The 24,793-nt window shown below is 40.7% G+C and overlaps 1 protein-coding gene across 1 annotated transcript in view; it reads left to right on the plus strand.

The window, feature by feature from the left end:
• Positions 1-24,793, plus strand: part of LOC128663414 (TP53-binding protein 1) — a 94,651-nt gene that overhangs the window by 37,315 nt on the left and 32,543 nt on the right. The window contains exons 5-6 of the mRNA XM_053717735.1: positions 14,865-14,935; positions 15,126-15,281. Of these exons, the coding sequence (XP_053573710.1) occupies positions 14,865-14,935; positions 15,126-15,281 (227 nt within the window). The remainder of the gene's footprint in view (positions 1-14,864; positions 14,936-15,125; positions 15,282-24,793) is intronic.

Below are 24,793 nucleotides of genomic sequence, written 5' to 3' on the forward strand. Positions count from 1 at the left end.
TCTCCTCTGTGGTATTCTTCTTGGCCTGCCTTTTTTTTTGAGGCTTTGACATCGGTACCTCTTACTTAAGGGGTTGAGGTGACATAGGCTTCCTTTTTCCCCTTATGGGGTTGATTGTTGGGTCATCTGTTCTGGCATTTACGGCCTTTTTCTTCCTCCAACCGTTTTCTCGTCTGCTCCCATGTTTTTGGGGGCTCTGGAGAATGTGTTTTGTCTCTGTTCTTTCCTGGAGCTGCCCTTTACTTAAGACGTCTCGGTTTAAGCTGTCGCTCCCTGGGATAGTAATGCTTGTTCATCATTAATTCCTTGATCTGTGGGGTTTGCCGGAATGATCCTGAAGGATTGTCTGGAGACTATATTGTAGACTCTCTGTTGCATAGGTGCACTATTTCTTGTTAGCTCCTTAGCAGTTGGACTTGTTGGTGTTGCCCCTCGAGTCTTTAGGAGTTATGCTCTCTGTCTCTGGGATGCTTAGTGAACGACCAGTGTCCAAGGACCTTTGGATGTGGCTGTGATTGCATCTACTAGGGTACAGGTTTCTCTGTATGAGGTCACGCTATGGTTCCTCAGGGGTTACTAGCTTGTGGCCGGGCTCCGGTTTCCGGGGGTCCGGTTTTCTGGACTTGTTCTTGTCCGGTATTTCTGTCTGGATCTCTTAAATGGGTCTTGGGCTATTCAGTCCTTTAACGGTTCTGAGACATCTGCTTGCTCCTTCAGGTGTTTTGTCTTTCTCTATCGGAAGCTTGGAAATAGCCTGATGGTTGGTTTAGCTGCCTAGCAAGCGGGAGATTGTGGTTGCAATCTGTTACAGCTATTTGCACTTTAAAGGTGTGCTCGATGGCTGTTTGTTTTTCTACTGGACCGGCTGTTGCAGCCGGATGGTCCTCTACAGTCGGTATTGACTCTGTCTGCTGCTGCACTCTTCATGCTTGAGGGCGGGTAAGCGGTTGTATTTTGCCTTCCCTTCCCCTTAGGGGATTGGGGCATACCACACTATCCACCTGCTGCCCCGGAGGTCTTCTTCTGTTCAGTGGGGTTTCCCTGCCTTGAGTGTAGGGATGCCATGTAGGGTTGGATCCTGGTATTGTGCAGTCACTGTTTCAGTGTAGTCTCCCTTTGGCCTGGGAGTGTCCCTTCTTGTATGGAAAGGAACTGGGTCTGGGTTCTGGACCCGAGCTTGTCCTATGTTCTGTCATAAGCTTAGTTTGTTAGTATGCCAGTCGTCTTAGCAAATGGTTGGGGTTTGTTCTACCCCTTGGTACCGTTTAGTTCCCCCCTTTCTTCATTTTGAGGATCTGGAAGGTCCGGGGAATTGTTTATTTCCCTGCTTTCGGACATTACCAGTAGCTTGGGTGCTGGGTCCGTTGCCTCGAAGAGGGGGTCAGCGATCTGACTGCTCGGTGGAGCCTTGACCGCGTATCTTACCTTGATCTTGTGTTCTCTCCTTAGGTGGGACGTTTAGCAGTGTTTATTTCCTCAGCTTTGAGCCTATCTCTGCTGGTTTTGGATGCCCTCCTGCTTTTCTGTTTTTGCCTGGGAGGGAGTTGATTCCTGCACTTCTTAAGGAGGTTCCCTCTGTGGGAGTCCTGGTGCAATTCCTAGCTCGGTAGGCTAGTGTTAGCGGCTGGTGTCTGCTAGTCTTCTGTCGTAGATTTGAAGCCGATGAGATCTTATGGTGCTTTTTTTTTTTAATTTTTTTAATGTTTTTTAGGCAGTTCCCGGGGGTGTTTTTTTTCCCCTCTGTCACACTTTTTGTGTAGTGATTCTTTGTCTTTTGGCTGCTCAGTTCGATGGCGGTTTCCTAATAAGGAAGTTACCGCCACACTATGTGAATAGAAGCAGCCTCTGAGTTCAGCGAGATTGTAATTTTCTTCGCACAGGGTCAAGCAGACTTTCTGGTGGTCGCATGGTAGAACGAAGCGCACTGTTAAAAAAAATATTGTGCGCTTTATTCCTATACTGTTGGCTGTGTCTCCGCCTCCTTCACATAGAAGCTGTGGCACCATTTCCGTCTCTGGCCGGGTCCGGTCATGTGACCCCGCCTCTCTGTCAACTCCGGCTGAGAACGGAGTTTACATTTCTTTTTATTAAACACAATGTTAATCTGCAAATTTTTTTCTATCCAAACGATATTGTAGATATAAAACGTTCTTTAACATGTTTATGGAGAACGTTTCTTAGGATATGATGTTTCTTTATTTTGTATGCGCAGAAAACAATCATCTCTGCATACTCTGTGTCTATTACGTCATTTAAATTATTTTTAAATTACTGTTTTTAAAGCGACAGTCTTGTTTTTCATTATAATATTTAGATATTAAAATTGAAGTTAATTTGCCTCAGTTTTTTTTGGCAGAGAATTCTGTTTGGTTTTTAGACACTAATATTGTTTGCAAATATACAATTGTGTGTTCTTGTTTCGTTAAATCTCCTGAGATAAGGATAACACGTTGCCTCTAAACCCAATGTCTCCCAGGATGATGCAGTGTAGGTATTTCCACAGTTTTTCTCCTTCCACTTCCCAAGCCTTTATGGGGTCACCTGCTGTGCTCTGCGGTTTCTCATCTCCTGGAGGAGTTATTTGCTGCAGAATCTGCTGCTCGGGTATCTTTTGGGTATCTTTAGCATTTTCTGTTTTTCCTTTTTTCAGGGGAAAAATTGCAGGAGGAATTTTAGATATTCAGATAGTAAGGTTTCTGTACCGCATGCTGCTACTCTGTTTGCCTTCCTCGTAGGTCTGATGAGGAGGATACGTTGGTAGCCTCTGGGGATAAAATCTCAGATGTGGACAGTATAATTCCTTTATCTGTTGCTGAAGCTGTATCCTTCAGATTTCAGCCTGAACACCTTCGTGTGTGATTAAAGGAGGTTTTCGGCTGCTTTGGAGCGACTCAGATACGTCTGTCGTTGTCAATCCCTAAAGAATCTAGTGAATTTTATAGATACTAGGATTCTTCTGTGGCAAATCGTGCTCACAGGAATGGGAGAGCTACTCTTGGAGTTTTCTCTGTCTCCTGTCCTTAAGAGGACGTTTCCTGTCTTTGTCTCAATAAATGTAGGTTTACTTGGAAATTTGGTTTTGTCAGTGCGGCATCTTATTGGTGTGACACCTTATTTGTTCCAATTGGTAGGGACTCCTTTAAAGGGACATTAAAACCAAAATATTTCTTTCATGATTCAGAAAGAATACAATTTTAAACAAAATTCCAATTTACTTCTATTATCTAATTTGCTTCAATATTTAAATATCCTTTGATAAAGAAATAGCAATGCACATGGGTGAGCCAATCACATGAGGCAAATATGTGCAGCCACCAATCAGAAGCTACTGAGCCTATCTAGATATGCTTTTCAGGAAGGAATATCAAGAGAATGAAGCAAATTAGATAACAGAAGTATATAAGAAAGTTGTTTAAAATTGTTTTCTATTTTTGAATCATGAAAGAGAAAATTTGGGTTTAATGTCCCTTTAAGGAGGAGATCCTGAACTGAATTAAGGCTCTTGAACTAGCCAATTCCTTTATTTCTGATGCTACCATGGTAGTCTTTAAGCAGAGAGCCAAGATATCTAACTTCGCCGAGCTAGCCTGCGGAGCTTTGTGGCCATAACATGGTCAGTGGATTTTTCCAAGCTTCTGGCATTTCCTTACAAGGGTAAGACCAGATGGCGTCCAGACAAAATTGCAAACTACCTTGATATGGGTCGAGGTTCAGGGATCCCCAGGCAGTGCTGATAGATGCCTTAGTGAATCCTTGGGGATTTTGCCTAGCTTACATTTTTCTTCCGTTACCACTTCTATCTCGCATAGTGGCACGTATCAAGCAGGAGCGGGCCTCGGCCATTCTGATTGCTCCTTCGTGGCCGCGGAGGACGTGGTTTGCGAATCTGGTTGGGATGTCATCCTCTCCGCCATGGAGGTTACCCTGTCGCAGGGATCTGCTGTCACAGGGCCCCTTACAGCATCAAAATCTGGAATCTCTGAGGCTGACTGCGTGGAGATTGAACGCCTAGTCTTGGCCAAGAGAGGCTTTTCAGAAAGTGTGATTGATACTCTAATTCAGGCAAGGAAGCCAGTCACTCGTCGCATCTACTATAAGGTGTGGAGGACTTACTTATCCTGGTGTGAGAAGCATAGATATCCTTAGCATAAGGTGAAGGTATCCAGGATTCTGTCCTTTCTCCAAGATGGTTTGGAGAAGAGTTTTGCCGCTAGTTGCTTTTTAAAGGGACAGATTTCGGCATTATCAGTTTTGTTGCCTAGGAGACTCGCTGAGCTCCCTGACATTCACTCATGCCTGTCTTTAGACAGTCGGCTCCGCCTTGGAGCTTAAACTTAGTCCTTAAGGTCTTGCAGAGGGTTCCGTTTGAACCTATGCATTCCATAGACATTAAAATTCTGTCCTGGAAGGTTCTCTTCCTGTTAGCTATTGCATCGGCACGCAGAGTATCTGAACAAGCTGCCTTGCAATGTGATCCTCCTTATCTGGTGTCTCATGCGCATAAGGCTGTACCTCGCACTGGGTTGGGGTTTCTCCCCAAGGTGGTGTCTAACCGTAACATCAATCAGGAAATAGTTGTTCCTTCTTTGCGTCCTAACCCTTCCTCTTCAAAGGAGAGGTTACTTCATAACCTGGATGTGGTTCGTGCCTTAAAGTTCTATCTTCAGGCTACAAAGGATTTCAGACAGTCTACATCTCTTTTTGTGGTTTATTCTGGGAAGCGCAAGGGGCAAAGGGCCTCTGCTACTTCTTTGTATTTTTGGTTGAGGAGCTTGATTCGCTTGGCTTATGAGACAGCGGGACATAAGTCTCAGAGGATCACGGCTCATTCAACTAGAGCTGTGGCTTCGTCTTGGGCCTTCAAGAATGAGGCCTCTATATAGCAAATTTGTAAGGCGGCTACCTGGTCCTCCTTACACACTTTTACAAAGTTTTACAAATTTGACGTTTTTGCTTCTGCGGAAGCTGTTTTTGGAGAGAGGTTTTGCAGGCTGTGGTGCCCTCAGATTAGGGTCCGCCTTTTACCCTCCCGGTTTCATTCAGTGTCCTCTAGAGCTTAGGGTATATGTTCCCAATAGTAATGAATGAAGCCGTGGATTTTCCTCCCCTTTAGATGGAAAACATAAATTATGCTTACCTGATACTGTCATTTCTTTCTAATGACATGATGAGTCCACGGATCATCATTAATTACTGTTGGGAATATCACTCCTGCCCAGCAGGAGGCGGCAAAGAGCACCACAGCAAAGCTGTTAAATATCACCTCCCTTCTATCCCACCCCAGTCATTCTCTTTGCCTACGTTAGAGCAAGGAAGTGGTAAAGTTAGGTGTTAGTAAAAGATTCTTCAATCAAGAGTTTATTTTTAAAGTAGTACAAGATTGTGCTGCTTTGTTCTGGGGTTTAGCCGTAGTCCATATCAGTATCTTCAGTAGAGCAGTGGTGGCTTTAGAGCAATGGGAACTTGTGGGACATAATTCTCACTGTGCTTCCCAATGTAATTTATGCTGCCCTAATCCTGATAGCCTAAGTAAGATTAATCAGGTTTTATCTTTCTCCACAGGGAGAAAGAGGACCTCTCAAACCTGGTGAGCTGCCTTGCTGTCTGGCAGATTTACAAGGTAAGTGCTGCCTTTTTATTCTGGGTCTGGGAAATAAAAGATCACAGAGGAGCACTTTATTTATCCTGGGACATAGAGCCTCCTATATATAAAAGGAGGGGATTATATGACAGCACTTTTTAGGCAGGCGCTGGGGCTGAGGAGAGAGACTCAAAATGAGGTTTTTTTTTTTTTTTTTCCCACTGCTCACGGTGGCTCAAATCGCTGGCTCTGTGTGAGGTGGTTCACTGTTCTGATATAGCAATGGCTAAGCAGCTGCCTAGCAGTTACGAAAGGATTATAAAGCGGTAAAACTAAACAAGAGGCTTGACAGAATGTTTATTTTACTCCCGGTGGCTTAACTTTACAATAAACATGGCGACCGGGAGATTGCCTTTTGAAACGCCCACGATGGGCAGAGCTATGTGTGGTGCCAATTTGCATTGCACACCACTTTCCCTGCACTTCCTGTTATCGGAAGGTACGGAGCAGAGTCCTCAGTGTTTACACATGTTTTAGGACCGGACAGTGCTACAGCTGAGTTCCGGATCTTTTACTGACAGGATGTAACTGGTGTCAGAAGGGCTTATAGGCACCTCAGCAAAGTTAAGCTGAGGTGTAGAGGGGTTCTGCAGTTTTTGTGTACCTAATTAACTTTTTCTGCACACAAAAATAAAAAAGTTAAGTTTTAAAATTTAAAGAGACAGTAACGTTTTTCTGTTAATTTTTATTAAAAAAATTTAAGAAGTGTATTTGAATAATTAATCCATTGAGTCAGAATGGACCAAGAGGCACTGCAAAGTGTCACTTGTTCTTTGTTTTTGATACCAATGTGGAACCACAAATCCCTTTCTGCTCCTCATGTATTGAGAGAACTTTAAATTATAGTGATAGACTTTTTTTTCTGAGCCAACTCCTCCTAAAGCGGATGCTGTTAAGGAGTCTAATGACAATGTTCAATAATGCCGCAACTGTCTCCTCAAGTGTCCCAAATTTATCGCCCGCTCATGCAGTGCTCTGCGCTTCCTCTAACTCCACCTGGAGTTACCTTGCAAGACATCACTTCTCTAATGTCATCGGCGGTATCTAATGCATTGTCTGCCTTTTCCCATGCTGCAGGGAGAGCGCAAGAGGAAATGTTTTCAATCAATAAAAGTTGCTAATACAGTAGTGGCTATTCCGAAATTTTTCTTCCCAGACGCCTGAAGAGGAAGATACTTTGGTAGTATCTGAGGGGGAAACTTCAGACTCAGACAGTGTAATGCCTTTATCGGATACTGATGTTGTTTCCTCCAGGTTTAAGCTTGGACACCTCCGTTTGTTTTGGCTACCCTGGATGACACTGTCACTACCGGCGTAGTCAATCCTAAAAAGTACGGTAAAACTAAACAAGTATTTTGACGTGCCCTTCATGGTGGAAGTATTTCCTGTACCAGAAAGGGCTACAGAGATTATGGCTAAGGAATGGGAGAAATCGGCTATCCCTTTTTCTACATCTCCTAATTTAAAAGGATTTTTCCTATAGCACACTCTATTAAGGAGTCTTGGCTGAGGTTCCCTAAGTGGAAGGGACAATTTCCACGCTAGTCAGAGGACTGCTATTCCCATAGAGGATAGTTGTTTCTTTAAAGGGATACTAAACCTAATTTTTTTTCTTTCATGATTCAGATAGAGCACGAGATTTTAAGCACCTTTCTAATTTATTCCTATTATCAATTTTTCTTTGTTCTCATGCTATCTTGATTTGAAAAAGCAGTACTGTAAGCTTTAGAGCCGGCCCATTTTTTGTTCAGAACCTGGGTAGCACTTGCTGATTTGTGGCTAAATGTAGCAAACCAATCAGCAAGCTCTACCAAGGTGCTGAACTAAAAATGGGCCTGCTCCTAACCTTTTATTACTGCTTTTTCAAATCAAGATAACATGAGAACAAAGAAAAATTGATAATAGGAGTAAATTAGAAAGTTGCTTAAAATTGCATGCTCTATCTGAATCATGAAAGAAAAAAATGTGGGGTTAGTATTCCTTTAAAGATCCTATGGATAACAAGTTAGAGGGGTTGCTCAAAAGAATGTATGTACACCAGGGTTTACAATGGCTACCTGCAGTGTTAACGTTACTAGTGCGGCAGCATACTGGTTTGATGTGTTGTCTGTTTCTATCGGACAGACACTCCCCTCGAAGACATCCAGGATTGGATAAAGGCTTTGAAGTTAACCAACTTCTTTATTTCAGATGCTTCACTTCAGGTTATTAAGCTGGGAGCTAAGATTTCAGGCTTCCTATATTAACCGCAGAGCGTTATGGTTAAAATCCTGGTCTGCGGATGTCTCATCTAAGTCTAAACTTTTGGCGATTCCTTACAAGGGAAAGACCTTGTTTAGACCCGGTTTGACAGAGATAACTCTGATATTACGGGAGGTAAGGGATATATCCCTCCCTCAGGATAAGAGAAATAAAAAGAATGTCAGAGTAATTTTCGTTCCTTTTCGAATTTTCAAGAAAAATCCTTCCACTCCCTCTTCCAAGCGTGAGCAGTCCAAGCCTTCCTGGAGACTCAGTCAGTCTTGGAATTGGGGAAAACAATCCAAAAAGCCTGCTGTTGAATCAGACATCATGAAGAGCCTGCCTCCGATCCGGGACCGGACCTTGCGGAGGGCAGGCTTTCCTTCTTCGTTCAAGCTTGGTTTCGAAATACAAACTGGAGTTTAATTTTTTCCTCCCAGGGGCAGGTTCTGCCTTCAAGATTCTCTGCAGACCAGACAAAAAGAGAGGTGTTCTTACACTTGTACGGAACCTCTCTGACTTGGGAGTGATAGTTTCTGTTCCAAAGCAGGAATGAGGTCTGAGATTCTTTTCCAATCGGTTCGTGGTTCCCAAGAAGGAGGGAACCGTCAGACCAATTTTACCCATGAGTCTAATCAAGTTTCTCAGAGTGCTGTAAGATGGAAACTATTTGTTCCTTTCTTCCTTGGGTCCAAGAGGGTCAGTTAATATGACCACGGTGGATTTAAAGAATGCTTACTTGCAGGTTCCCATCCACAAGGACCATCCAATTTTCTGAGGTTTGCCTTTCTAGACAAACACTTCCAGCTCGGGGCTCTTCCATTCGGCCTTGCCACAGCTCCAAGAATTTTCAGGAAATCAAGGAATTTTTAATTCTTGCCTAGCACTTCAGTCCTCTCCTCGGTCATCAGTGGCTCAGTGCATGGAGGTAATTGGGCTGATGGTAGTGGCAATGGACATCATCCCGTTCGCCCGTTTCCACCTCAGACTTCTGCAGTTAATCATGCTTAGGCAGTGGAACGGAGATTATGAGGATCTGTCTCTGCGATTACAGCTGGAGCAGGAGACAAGGGATCTCTACCTTAGTGGTTGTCTCAGAATCATCTCTCCCAGGGAACCTGCTTTTGCAGATCTTCCTGGGTGATTGTGATGCCAACAGATGCCAGCCTTCTGGGATGGGGAGCAGTTTGGGGCTCTCTAAAGGCTCAGGGAACATGGACTCGGTCGGAGTCTGTTCTACCCATAAACATTCTAGAATTGAGAACAATCTTCAATTCTCGCCTGGCCTCAGTTAGCTTCGGCCCGGTTCATCACGTTTCAATCGGATAATATAACTTCAGTGGCTTACTCCACTCGTCAGAGAGGAACTCGGAGTTTCTTGGCCATGACAGAGGTAGCCAAGATCATTCAGTGGGTGGAGACCCACAATTGCTGTCTGTTGGCGATCCACATTCCAGGAGTGGACATCTGGGAGGCAGACTTCCTAAGCAGGCAGGCCTTTCACCCGGGGGAGTGGGATCTCCATCCGGAAGTGTTTTCCAGCCTGATTCTCAAATGGGATCAGTCGGAATTGGATCTCATGGCTTCTTGGCAGAATGCCAAGCTTCCATGGTTCGGGTCAAGGTCGAGGAACCCTCAGGCTGTACTGATAGACACTCTGACTGTACCTTGGAATTTCAGTCTTGCATACCGATTTCCTCAGTTTTTCTCTTCTACCTCGGGTCATTGCTCGAATCAAGCGGGAGAGGGCGTCGGTGATCCTCCTTGCACCGGTGTGGCCTCGCAGGATTTGGTATTCAGACCTGGTGGACATGTCATCTCTTCCACCTTGGAGACTTCCTTTGAGGAGAAGGACCTTTTAATTCAAGGACCTTTCTTTCATCCAAATCTAGTTTCTCTAAAGCTGACTGCTTCAAGATTGAATGCTTAATTTTATCCAAGCGTGGATTTTCGGAATCGGTCATTGAGACCATGATTCAGGTTTGTAAACCTGTGACTTGGAAGATTAACCATAAGATATGGCGTAAATATCTATACTTGTGTGAATCCAAGGCCTACTCTTTGAGTAGAGTTCGGATTCCTAGAATTCTGTCCTTTCTCCTAGAATTTTGGAGAAGGGATTATAGGCAAATTCTCTAAAGGGTCAAATATCTGCCTTGTCTATTTTGTCACACAAACGTCTGGCAGACTTCCCAGACATACAGTCGTTTTGTCAGGCCTTAGTTAGGATCAGGCCCGTATTCAAATCAGTTACTCCTTCTTGGAGTCTTAATTTAGTTCTTAAAGTTCTTCAAGGGGCTCTGTTTGAGCCGATGCATTCCTTAGATATTAAGTTGTTATCTTGGAAAGTTTTGTTTCATGTCGCTATTTCATCTGTTCGTAGATTTTCAGAGCTCTCAGTATTGCATAGTTTCAGACCGGAACATTAATCAGGAGTATGAGTCTCTCTCTTTTTTTCATACTAAATTAGGGTTTCTCCCTAAAGTAGTTTCAGACCGGAACATTAATCTGGAGATTGTTGTTCCTTCCTTGTGTCCTAATCCTCCTCCTCAGGAGGAATGGCTTCTACACAATCTGGACGTGGTTCGTGCACTAAAATTCTATTTACAGGCGACTAAGGATTTCTTCAGTCTTCTGTTTAACGTACGGGACAGAAAGCTACAGCTACTTCTCTTTCTTTGTGGCTGAAGTGTATCATTTGCTTTGCCTATGAAACTGCTGGACAGCAGACTCCCGAGGGAGTAACGGCTCTTTCTACGAGGGTTGTTTCCTCTTCCTGGGCATTCAAAATGAAGCCTTTATGGAACAGTCTTGCAAGGCTGCAACTTGGTCCTCTCTTCTCTCTTTTTCAAACTTTTATAAATTTGACTTTTTAACCTCGGCTGAGGTCGCTTTTGGGAGAGAGGTTTTTCAAGCAGTGCTGCTTTCCGTTTAGATTTCCTGTCTTGTCCCTCCCTTATCTCTGTACTCTAGCTTGGTTATTGATTCCCAATAGTGATTAATGATGATCCGTGGACTCATTGTGTCATTAGAAAGAAAACAAAATTTTATGCTTACCTGATAAATTTCTTTCTTTCTTGACATGAGTCCACGGCCCGCCCTGTTATTTAGACAGGTTGTTAGTATTTTATAAACTAACAACCTGTCTAATTAAAGTTCTTCAAGGGGCTCTATTTGAGCCGATGCGTTCCTTAGATATTAAGTTGTTATCTTGGAAAGTTTTGAGGGGAGGAGAGTTCACGGCTCCCGCCCGTATCTCCGTTGGGCGGCCCTAAATTTATTCATCTTCTGGCACCTTTTTTTTACCCTGATATTTCTCCTACTGTTCCTGGTTCCCTCGGCAGAATGACTGGGGGATGAGGGAAGTGGGGGAGTATTTAAGCCTTTGGCTGGGGTGTCTTTGCCTCCTCCTGGTGGCTAGGTTCTTAATTCCCAATAGTAATGAATGAAGCCATGGACTTTCCTGCTGAATCCAAATATGAGGGTCAACTAAAAGAAAGTCCAATGTTCAGAGAGTTCCAAAAATGAACATCAATATAAATGGTCTCTCCAGGTATGTCTTCCTATGTGGTTGGCAGCTCCTCACGTGAAGATAGATGGAAAAACTGGAATCTGTGAAGAAATCACAAAGAGAGGGCGCCTCCTAGTGCCACTCTGTTGGAATATGATAGTAACAGATCAGGTAGATGGTAAAATACTCACAAAATGAGCAGCACCCATGTGCTAATTGATGCAGGCTGGGGAATTTCAGTGACCCAGGTACACTGATCCTGCAACAGGATGATGGGTCCAGGTAATCCAGTGGATAACAAAAGCACAGGCTTCCAAACCGTAGATTAAAAGGTAATTTATTAAGAAGTGAGGATGTACACAGTACAACCCAACTGGAGTAATAACAAATGTTTAAAAACAGTTGCAACACGTTTCTCAGCCAGACTGGCTGTTTCATCGAGGGGAGGAGAGTCCACGGCTCCTGCCCGTATCTCCATTGGGCGGCCCTAAATTTATTCATCTTCTGGCACCTTTTTTTACCCTGATATTTCTCCTACTGTTCCTGGTTCCCTCGGCAGAATGACTGGGGGATGAGGGAAGTGGGGGAGGTATTTAAGCCTTTGGCTGGGGTGTCTTTGCCTCCTCCTGGTGGCCAGGTTCTTAATTCCCAATAGTAATGAATGAAGCCATGGATTTTCCTCCCCTCGATGGAAATTAAATTATCAGGTAAGCGTAATTTATGTTTTTGTTACATAAGCATTTGGCGCATGTTCCAGACGTGCAATTGTTTTGTCAGGCCTTGATCAGGATCCGGCCTGTGTTTAAACTGGTTACTCCTCCCTGGAGTCTTAATCTTGTTCTCAAGGTTTTACAGCAGGCTCCGTTTGAGCCTATGCATTATTTAGATATTAAGTTATCTTGGAAGGTTTTGTTTCTTGTTGCTATTTCCTCTGCTCTGAGAGTTTCAGAGCTCTCTGCGCTACAGTGTGATTCCCCTTATTTTATCTTTCATTCTGATAAGGTGGTTTTGCGTACTAAGTTGGGTTTCTTGACTAAAGTTGTTTCATTCAAGAATATTAATCAGGAAATAGTTGTTCCTTCTTTGTGTCCTAACCCTTCTTCTCATAAGGAACGTTTGTTGCATTACCTAGATGTTGTTCGTGCACTGAAATTCTTTCTGCAGGCGACTAAGGTCAGTCCTCTGCCTTATTTGTTTGTTTTTCTGGGAAACGCAAGGGTCTGAAAGCTACGGCTACGTCGCTTTCTTTTTGGCTGAAGAGTGTTATCCGTTTGGCTTATGAGACTGCTGGACAGCAAGCTCCTGACGAAATCACAGCTCATTTCACGAGGGCTGTCTCTTCTTCCTGGGCTTTCAAGAATGAAGCTTCTGTGGAACAGATTTGCAAGGCTGCAATTTGGTCATCTTTACATACTTTTTTCTAAATTCTATAAGTTTGATACTTTTGGGAGAGAGGTTCTTCAAGCTGTGGTGCCTTCTCTTTAGGTTACCTGTCTTGTCCCTCCCTTATCTGTGTCCTCAAGCTTGGGTATTGATTCCCAACAGTAATTGATGATGATCCGTGGACACACCGTGTCAAGAAATTTATCAGGTAAGCATAAATTTTGTTTTTCCTCCCTTCTTTCTCTTCGGTCGTTTTGAGTTCATTTCTATGCATTTTTGTCCTTTTGCAACCTTGGTTTGCGCTTGGAGTTTCTGCTGGGTTTCTTTTTGCCCTAGTTGTTGGTCTTTAGATCTGTTGTTGAGTCCTTTTTCTTCTGCTTCTTCCCTTCAGGGGTTATGTGGAAATTGTGCGGGCTTGGAGCCTTCTGGACTTGCCTCCTCGGGGGGTTTTGTGCTCGGTGGAATCTAGTGATTCTGAGCGGTCTCTAGCTAGGGCCTTACTGGGTTTAACTGATGGGCAGTTACTTGGTCCTTTCAGTTTTTATCCTTCTGTTTCTGGTGAAGCAGTTTTTTTTTGTCTGGTGTTTGAGTAATTTCAGGCTGTGGTGCCCTCCGAATGGGCCGCTTCGTCTATCTGCCCTTTTTTTGCATTCAGTGTCCTCTATAGCTTGGGTATTGCTTTCCCAAAAGTAATGAATGCAGCTGGGGACTCTCTCCCCGTTTAAGAAGGAAAAACTGAAATAATGCTTACCTGATAATTTTCTTTTCTTCTGAGGGGGAGAATCCACAGCTCCCCGCCCACGTTTTTTTTTTATATGGGACGGCCATATTTTTTTTTTTTTTTTATTCTTCTGGCACCTTTTTTTTTTCACCCTGATATTTCTCCTACTGTTCCTTGTTCCCTTGGCAGAATGACTGGGGGATAAGGGAAGTGGGAGAAGTATTTAAGCCTTTGGCTGGAGTGTCTTTGCCTCCTCTTGGTGGCCAGGTTCTGAATTCCCAAAAGTAATGAATGCAGCTGTGGACTCTCCCCGTCAGAAGAAAAGAAAATGATCATGTAAGCATAATTTTTTATAAGTTTTTGCATATCTTTTAATTGTAAATATAAGCTTGGCTTCATTTGATCATGTAAAAACAATTCCTGGATCCCCAGACATTCAAATATTTATTAGATAGTCTGACCCGAAGGCCCATGATTCATGTGGACCTAAGCAGCCTGATGAGCTGGTTTATGAGTTCTGGTCATTTCATTTCTAGAATATACCTTAAGTAGTACACAAAATTAATCAGCTGCTACCAACAATAGGATTAATCTTAAAGTGATGGCAAACTGTACATGTTTTTAAATCAGGTCTGGAACCTAAGCAATATTTTAGATGGACTTTAATTGATCACCTCTAATGAAGATGCGTTGAAACTTTTTAATCCAGCTGTGCCATTCTAATACCCTGCGCTCCAGCTGCCCACTTCAAAGCTCATATTTATTTTTAATGGCAGTGAGAGTCCACAAATTAAATTCATAACCTTGAAGTGGGCGGCCAGAATGCGGGGTATTAGAATGGCACGCTAGACTAAATAGTAAGTTACAGCGCATCTTAGAGGTGATCAATTAAAGTCAATCTAAAATATTGCTTAGATTCCGGACCTGATTTTAAAACATGTAAAATTTACCATCACTTTAACTAATTGGTAACACGTTTTGTTGGAGCTGCATTTAAAATATTCATGAGGTCAACTTTCCTATCTGAAATGCTAATTCTGGACTACTTGTTCTAATTCTGTCTCTGTACAGAAGAATTTGTTACTTACTTTAAAGCGTTTTTATCATGCCTCTTGCATCCACAAGTAACCAAAAAGTAAGCTGAAAACTACAAATATGAACTACAGGATGGTCATCCCTCACTTGAAAAGCAAAGAAAAAAAAATTCTAACCTTTTTTTTTTTTTGTTAACTCAAACTGGCTTCCTGATTATGAGCAATATTTTGTTTTTTTAAGCCATCTAATGGCGAACAGAGAAATCTATATTTACTAGTTTTTTATGTGTACAGATGCAGTTTCTTTAGAAATATGTTTTATGTTTTTTTCAGTGTTTTTATATCTGAAGAAAATACCGAACAAGATGATGCAAACTGCTCAACACAGTCCCTCCAAGCGGAAGGTAATATTTTAACGTCTTACAAAACAGAGACTTTAATTATGTTTTATGTATGAATACTTGAATAGACATGATTAGGCAGGTGCACATTATGTCAGATTTCCTTTTAAATATATGCTCTTGATATTAATTTGATAACTACACTATTCAGGCTCAACCTGTGCCACATATTTTATGGATGCTTTTATTCTAGACTCTGGCACATCTCAGTTGGCCTTCGGGCTTTTAGAACTGTCTCAGAGCCAGGATTTAGAAGGACACAGCTTGCTTGAGGAAGATAAAAAATTCACACAACCCCAGATCTCCTCTACTGAACCTAAGGCAGCTGAATGTAACCAAGCTTTTAAAGGTAAGACCATCCTTTTATCTCTATCCAAATCTTTTTTGACACAGACACCCAGTAGTATGTATTTCATTTAGTTTTATGGGAGTCATCTCATTTTATTAAAGTGATGGTAAATCCTAGCATTTGTGAAACCCTAGGATTTACCAGTGGAACAAATAAAGGGGACTTTCATTCATGAAGTATAAAATACTTCATACTGAAAGTTCCTTTATTTCTCTGAAGCGTTTGCAACACTGAGCTCCTCAGGCAGCCCACAGCAGATAGCTAGTTTGCTGTGAGGTGATGTTTCTACCTCTTAGCCAATAGCCGTGCAGGCCAGCTGGCACCATGCCAGATAGCTAGCACGCAATTGGCTAAGATCACCTCACAGAAAATAGCGTTCTGCCATGGGCTGCCTGAGGTTCTCAGCGCAGCGAATGCTTCAGACAAATAAAGGAACTGGTAAATACTAGCTTTTCACAAAAGCTAGGATTTACTATCAGTTTAACTTTGTTGAAATAGATAAGATAGCAGTGTTCTCCCCAGGACCTTTTTACCGGCTGATTTTACTGACCACCTGCCTAAAATTTAAGTTAGTATTCAGGTAAAATTAGTTCATATTAACATTTTTCAAAGTTTATTGCACAAGTTATCATTAAATAAATTTGTGAGGTTATGAAATTAATTTGTACTTTAGATACAATAAAATTTTACATACATTTAGCCACCAATTAGCAAGTACTACCTAGGTGCTGAACCAAAAATGGTCCGGTTCATAAGCTTACATTCCTGCTTTTCAAATAAAGATATCAAGAGAAAGAGGAAAAAATTATAATAGGAGTAAACTAGAAATTTGCTTAAAATTGCATGCTCTATCTGAATCATGAAAGACAAAAATTGGGTTTAGTATCCCTTTAAGCAATGTTGTGAGCAGAAAAATTCAGCTGTAAGGCGAAAAATGCCAGACTGGGAAAGATGACAGTCTATCTTGTGTGTTTGAGGTTATGTCAGTGAAGCATGGTGGGCTGAGGATTAAGAGACAGGGAAGAATCTTGGATTTTTGTAAGGGAAAGGTGGAGCTGTAACTTTTTTTTTTTTCTTAAGGAGATGAGATGATATTGTTAGGACAAGAAAGAATATTTGTAACATTTGTAAATGAAAATTTAATATATGAAAGAGATTAGAAATATCCAGGTACGTCAGTAGTTGTAGTTAACGCCATTGTCCAGCTCCTTGTCCAACTCAAATATACTCTTTGAATACTTTACACAGTTAGAATAACTGCACTTATACAACTTTGTTTCCAATTTATGGTTAATCTCAGTGACAAGGTCTTAAAGGGACATCAAACCTAACATTTTTCTTTTGTGATTCAGACAAAGCATACAATTTTAAAAAGTTTCTAGTTTACTATTATTCAATTTGCTTAAAGGGACATACACAGGTTGAGATCTCCTGTCCTAAAAGTGCCAATTAATTAAATACTTGCTGGCAAGTATTTTAAAATAATTTTCAAAAATAAGCAAAATGAATTACATAGCTAAGCTTCCTGGAGCATCCAACTCCACCCCTCTTATCAGTGTTTAGACACAGGTATTGTATTTCAACTGAGTTCACAGCTTCTAGGCATGCTCCAGCAGATAATCCCTATGCATTTTTGCATTCTACCAAAAGAGAACAAAAGATATAGATACAGCCATAGAAGGAAATGTGTGTGTGGGGGGGGAGTTAGAGCTTTACAATTCAGAAAGTAAAAAGAAAGGGTTAATGGTGAGGTACTGCAGTATAAATTTGCAGGTAAAGTACATATTATATTTCCTTCTTAATATGGGAAGAGTCTACAGCTCCATTCCTTACTTTTGGGGAATACTGAACCTGGCCACCAGGAGGAGGCAGACACCCCAGCCAAAGGCTTAAATACCTCCCCCACTTCCTCATAACCCCAGTCATTCTTTGCCTTTTGTCACAGGAGGTTGGCAGAGAAGTGTCAGAAGATTTCGGAGTAGTCTCTTATGGAGGGTAGTGCTCTTCGAAATGGGACTGGAGTTTTAAGCGATGCTACTATCAGAAGCGACGCTACTATCTGTCAAACTTGAAGGACCGTGTTACTGTTCCACGGCATAGATTCTGATAAGATTGTTTCATTTTTTATACATGTATGATAACGCAAGAAGACAGGGTCACAGTGTGACTCCTTTTATCTATATAGAATCAAGGGTTAATATCTCCTGAGGGGGATTATTGAACAGTGGGGAATAATCTTATATGTTTATTTGATTTTATGCTGCTTTTATGTGAGAGATGTTATGGGCTCATAGGCTGTTATGGAATATACAGGTTTCACTTTGAGAGCTGAGCAGCTTACAAGTTTGGCACGGTTTTTCTCATAGCAGATACAGTCCTGCATTACACAGTTTTCATTCCCTCTTTCCTGACCGGGTGTTTATCAGAGAAGAGTCATAAATCTCTGTACTGTCTGGGTCATAGGAGGTGGGGAATGCCCCAGCCATTGGGGTATAAGGGTGCTGTTTTTGTGAATAAAATTATTTTATTTTCTATAGTTCTCTGCTTATTGCACTAGGGACGGAGGATTCTGTTACTTTAGAGGGTACTCCCTCTATTCCTAAAGAGTAATTCCTGTTTAAATTGTGAAGAGGCTTTAGATCCGCCCTCTCTATTATGTTCCATATGCCTTGATAATGTGATAATATCAAACATGTTTGATACCACTGAGCCATCCACCTCTGTAGAGTTGTCGTCCAATGAGGTGCATACCCTACATTCTTCTCTCTCTACACATGCATTTTCCCGTAGCATTGCTGATCCTCCATCTGGAGGGGGCCTTTTTTCACCAGACGTTACTGCACAGTTCAGACGGCGGTGTCTGCGGCCTTTAATGCTATACCTCGCCCTGCCAAGCGCAAGCGAAAAGTTACATATTGCACTACTTCCCAGAGTACATCAGATAATTTATTGGATTTAACTGATACGGTTATCCGAGGATGAAGTTCTTTCCGAGACTTCAGAGTATGAACATTCTGGGTCGGAGTCTGCTGCCTCTAAACCTCTGGCTGCGGAGGAACCAGACTTTAGTTTTAGGAATTTGTGATTTCTTCTAAAAGTTTTTGGCGAATTCAGAGGTTCCAGAGGCCAAATTGCCTGACGAATCTTTGATTCCTAAATTGGTTGGGATTTGAGGACATGGTGGTACCTTATCCTTCCCTGCGCCTGTTAGATGGCGAACATTATTAAGAATAAATGAGACCGGATTGGATTCCTTTTTCCCCTCTTCTCCTTTTAACAAATTGTTCCCGGTCCTGGACTCTATGGAGTTGTGAGGTTCCGTCCCTAAAAGGGATGGCGCTATCTTCACCCTTGCTAAACGTTCTCCTATCCCGCTTGAGGATAGCTCTTCGTTTTAGGAGCCCATGGATAAAAGATGGAAACTCTTTTAAGAAAGATGTTTCAACATACAGGATATTTGTTTTTCAACAGGCGGCGGCTGTTGCCGCGGTTGCTGGAGCAGTTTCCTATTGGTGCGACTCCTTATGGGATTTGATCGAGGGGGAGGGTCCCCGCGACGTTATTCAGGAAATAATTAATTTTATCTGTAATGCTGATATGCAGATTATTAGTCTGAATGCTACGGCTTCATATTTTCTGTTCAGGCCCATTGGGCTCTGGCTGAAATCATGGTCTGCGGATACGACTTCCAAGTCTAGACTTCTTTCCCTCCCCTTTTAGGGAATGATTTTGTTTGGTCTAGGCCTGGACACAATTATCTCCACGGTCACAGGGGGCAAGGGTGCTCTCCTACCGCAAGAGAATATGAAGGACAATTTTTGTTTGTTTTTCTTTCTGATAAAGCCCATGTCAGCAGTCCTCTGCTAAGCCAGAGCAAAACAAGAGCTCTTGGACGCCGACTCAGTCCTGGAATAAATCCAAGCAGGGCAAGAAGCCTGCCGAGTTTAAGTTAGCATTAATGGGTGGTCCCCGGTCCTCTTCTGGATCGTGTAGGGGGCAGACTGTCGCTCTTTTCAGTCGCTTGGTTCAGGGACGTGCAGGATCCATAAGTCCTGGAGGTCGTAGCTCAGGGTTACAAGATTAGGTTTCAAGTCTCAGCCACACAAGGGCAGATTCCTCCTCTCTCTCCTGTCTTCCTGATCACAGAGGAAGGAAGCCTTTCTGGGGTGCGTACGGGATCTGTCCTCTTAGAAGTTATTATCCCGGTGCCTATCGCAGTGAGAGGTTTGGAATACTATTCAAACCTTTTCGTGGTCCCAAAGAAGCAGGGAACTTTACGTCCGATTCTGGACCTAAAGTGCTTAAACAAGTTTTTCAATGTCCCCTCGTTCAAGATGGAGACAATAAGGTATATTATTCCCCTCGTCTGAGAAGGGCAGTTCATAACCACGATAGATCTGAAGGATGCTCCCTTCACGTACCAATTCTCAAGGACCTCTTCTTTATTGCACTTCCGTTTGGTCTAGTTATGGCTCCAAATTTTTTTTCCCGATAAGTGGACCATTCGGAATCTCTCCTCTGTCTTCTTCGATCGCATGGATGGAAGACAATTATAGAGAGTTATAATAAAAAAAACAGGTATTGGCGCTCATCCAAACATATAAGACCACCAATGTTCCCTCTAATTTTTTTTCCTTGCGTGCAATTATTTTTTTCTGTGTGCGGGCTTGATACCGCTTGTGTGCGGCAATATATATATATATATATTTTTTTTTTTTTTAACATTTTATTACAGATTATATTATTAAATATTTCAAGCTTTTTACACTGGTTTTACTTTAACCACGTCTATAAAAACATCCTAACATAAAATATTCCTGCTTTAAAATATAAACACATATATATATATATATATATATATATATATATATATATATATATATATATATATATATATATATATATATATATATATATATATATATATATATATATATATATATATATACACAGCATAATGAAATAAACCTGGAGACAGTAAATGTTGTTATAAGGTGATTATAACCCTGAGACCTGGGGTGTGAGAATATTTTGTTGGAATATTCACAATTCTTAAAGTCCATGTGAATACACTCAGTTTTTACCAACTTCTAGTGCAAAAAACAGGCCCCCTTTATTTAATTGCTGATAACTGATTTTAGTATATATATATCACATTGCTGTTAACTGATTTTAGCAAATATAGAAGAGAGAAAAAGTCTAAAAATAAGATTAAATGAGATCTTTGAGAAAAAAAAATAGGCCCGGGCATTTTAAGGCAAAGCAGCCCTCCCATACATACTTACACACAAACATCACAGGTACATTCCGATGCATGCACACTACATATAAACACACTCATATGCACACACCACACACACACACAAACACCACATACACACACTCATATGCACACACGCCACATACACACACATATAAATACCCACCACATGCCCACACTCATATGCACACACACACACTCATAGGCACACACACCACACATCACACATACGCACAAACACATGCACACATGAGCTTCATCAAACACGACAATATAAAGGGGACCAAAGGAACACATCACTTTGCAATGAAGCACATATCCTGAAAGTCAGACTGCTGTATAAATACTGCAAACACACCTATGCCTCCTTGCAGTATAAAAGGCTACTCCTGGCAACTAGTTTACTTCCCAAAACACTAAATCTTACTGTTCTGAAATATTAAAATGACTTCACAGACTCTGTAAAATAAAAAGTTTCAAGACAACAAATAACTAACCGTTACCTTCCACAGCCTCAATCCACCAGTTAATGTCAGGAAACCACAAGCACCTAACTCCTTCTCTAGCCTCACCATGTAGGAGCATCCCTGGACAAGTTTCTTACAAAGAAAGCTTCCACCTGCATTACAACCAATAACTTATGGGATCTGATAACATGCCGGCGGGTGTGTAAATGAGTGCAGCCTACTCGCTCCACCCAAAAAGCGGACCTGCTTGCAGCATTGTGTCCCCACATTATTTTCATAAGTAGAAGCCCATGTGCAGCAACAGTGAAGAAAAAAACAAACAAAAAAAAATTATATATATATATATATATATATATATATATATATATATATATATATATATATATATATATATATATATATAAAATCAACCAGCCCTTATACATATACAATAGTTTACAAAAGATTAAATATCTAGAAGCATTGAGAGGACTCAGGGTTTATATATATATTTTATGTATAGACAGCAGCCCCTCTGTTGCTAGTGCCACCCACAATACACAGAGGGACATGATATGTACTTTGCTTTCTTCAAATAAGGGATTTAATTTGATGTACTTGTAGCTGCCTTATATTTCTACTAATAACATATATGAATGTATGTGTACATATGTGCCATTTCTTTAAAATTATGTTGAATAATTGAATAATTTGCAAACATTTGAAAGCATTTTATGTATAATATTGGGGTATTTTTGAAACTGCAAAAAAAAAAATGATTGGCTCAATTAAAACAAGTTAACTCTATGAAAAAATATTTAATTACCCCTGCCCTTACTTTTTTTCTTTTTCTTATTTTTTTATGCACATGGCAATAAAATATCAGCTCGTGGTGGATACATGAGTATGTTAGAAATAGGATGGAGGATCATTTTGAAGAAATTATAATTACTAGAAAGTTCACTCATTTCCTATATATACAGATTCATTTATTAATTAGTCATAAAATATGTATGACACTCAGTGGCGTATTTAGGTTTTGTGCTGCCCTAGGCACTCAAAATTCTGCTGCCCCCCCCCCCAACATACACAAACACACACAAAAAAAAAATTAAAAAAAAATATATATATATATATATATACACACACATACATACATACATATGCACATACATACACAAATGCACACCAACATACACAGATATACACTCATACATACACACTATGTGGCAAAGTCTGAAGAAGGGGTTAATAGTTATTCTGAAATAGGAATCCCCAACCCCCAGCAACACATTTCCCATGTGATTTATTTTTTCTGATAACCTATTGACATCATCCTCATGACAAGTAGGTTAGAGATAGATAACAGGAGGGGAGATGCCACACAGTCTTGAGAAGGAATTGAGGAAATGAGAGCACGGAGGGGGGAGACTACCAACAGAGTCAGACACAGCTACTTTGAAGCATAGATTCATGTAAAGGAGTATGAACAGCTTCAAACATCTAAGGCACTACTGACAACAAATAATGAATGAGTTTGTTACTCACGCTGTCTAAAGGGTCCTGCTCTAACTCCACCAACATGAACATACTTCCTACAGCAGCACGCACGCAGTGTAAAATTATTCTGTGTGCTGGGGGCGATCAGGTGACCTCTGTCTTAGATTGCTCTGTCTTAGATTGTATAATAAATTAAGGGTTTTTGGAGGCAAGTGTCAGTTTTTTTTATGAATGAAGGCTATAGTAACTGCTGTTATTGCCGGTCCCTTCTTGCTGTGCCTCATTTAGCTTTCCCTCAGCGTCCTATGCTAACAGGGCAGGCCAATCAGTTTAGCTAGAGAAGGAGCCGGTCTTATGGCTCTGAGTCTGTAGTCAAAATTAGTGTAGCGACAGCAACTGCTTATTACTCAGTCAGTCTGGGGTTTTTAGTGTAGCGCGTACAGGATGTATAGCGCTCTCCAGGGCCGGACTGGTACCAAAAAGAGGCCCAGGCATTTTAGGGTAAAGAGGCCCACTCCCCCCGCTCATCATTTCTTAGTTAACCATATACCAAACATGGAAAGTATAATACTTGTTTAAGTGACAAAAACATATTTGACAAATCAAACATGCTTTTTTTAAAAAAAAATAGTGTATAGTAGATGACAACTGTATATACAATTAGTATGAATGACTAGCACAATATTCAATTTTGGGGCATTTTAGCATGATTGTCAGTGCTATAATGGGTATTAGCTGAATAAGGCTTGTGCAATGTTAAAGGGACATTAAACCAAATTTTTTTTCTTTCATTATTCAGATAGCGAATACAATTTTAAACATCATTCCAATTTACTTCTATTATCTAATTTGCGTCATTCTTTAGATAGCCTTCGTTTAAGAAATAGCAATGCAGATGTGTGAGCCAATCACAAGAGGTATTTATGTACAACCACCAATCAGCAGCTTCTGAGCCTATCTAGATATACTTTTCAACAAAGAATATCAAGAGAATGAAGCAAATTAGATAATAGAAGTTAATTAGAAAGTTGATTGAAATTGCATTCTCTTTCTAAATCATGAAAGAAAAAATTTGTGTTTAACAAATAACAAAATAGCTAATGTGAGAGTCTAACTGGAATGGAAATGTTTCCAAGTTATACAGCATATAACACTGAGATTGAAGTAAGCTTGTTGATCTTTCTGTGGGTATATGTGTTTAACATGGGTGTTTGTAAACTTGCATACCAACCTGAGGATTGTATCCCTTTAAGGTCATGAGCTAATGACAGGCTTATATTATGTATGCTGTTTCCCTATTTTCACCACATCTGTGTAAGAAAGCCTGCTTGTTATTGAGGTAAATAGAAGTAACCGTTTACATTAACAAAGGTGTTCGTGAACTTTAATACCATCCAGAGAATTATGTCCCTTTAAGGTTATGAGTTAATGACAGACTAATATTATATATGTGGTGTCCCTGTTTTCACCACATCTCTGAAAAAAGCCTGCTAGTTGTTTAGGTAAATTTGAGTAACTGTTTATTTAAACAAAGGTGTTTGTGAGATTAGATACCAACCAAAAATGTATGTCCCTTTAAATGTCAGGCTTATATTGTATATGCGGTGTCACTATCTTCAGAATCACCATATCTCTGTTAAAAGCCTGCTTGTTGTTTGTATAAATTAGAGTAACCATTCAAATTAACACAGGTATTTATAAACTTTAATACCAACCAGAGGATTATATCCCTTTAAGGTCTTGAGCTAATGACAGGTTTATATTATGTATGCAGTGTCACTATCTTCAACACATCTATGTTAAAAGCCTGCTTGTTATTTGGGTAAATTAAAGTAACTGTTTGCAGTTCAATATCTTTGGCAATGTGGCTGTGTTAATTTGAATGGTTACTCTAATTTATCCAAATAACAAGCAGGCTTTTAACACAGATGTGTTGAAGATAGTGACACTGCATACATAAATAATATAAGCCTGTCATTAACTCATGACCAGATGACCTTAAAGGGATACAATCCTCTGGATGTTATGTAAGTTTACAAATACCCATGTTAAACACATATACCAACAGAAAGATCAACAAGCTTACTTCAATCTCAGTGTTTGTTATATGCTGTAAAACTTGGAAACAGTTCCATTCCAGGGAGACTCTCACATTAGCTATTTTGTTATTTGTTAAACATAAAAGGATGTTATAACCTTTTTTTCCCCATTTTTTATTTGATAATATTAAGTTTGAAAACTTTTATAGCAGTCAATGCTTTTAAAACTGTATTGATAAATTTGTTTTTATAGCAGGCTGCAAGAAT

This window comes from Bombina bombina, chromosome 6 (genome assembly GCF_027579735.1).
Source record: "Bombina bombina isolate aBomBom1 chromosome 6, aBomBom1.pri, whole genome shotgun sequence".
NCBI classification, from domain to species: Eukaryota; Metazoa; Chordata; class Amphibia; order Anura; family Bombinatoridae; genus Bombina; species Bombina bombina.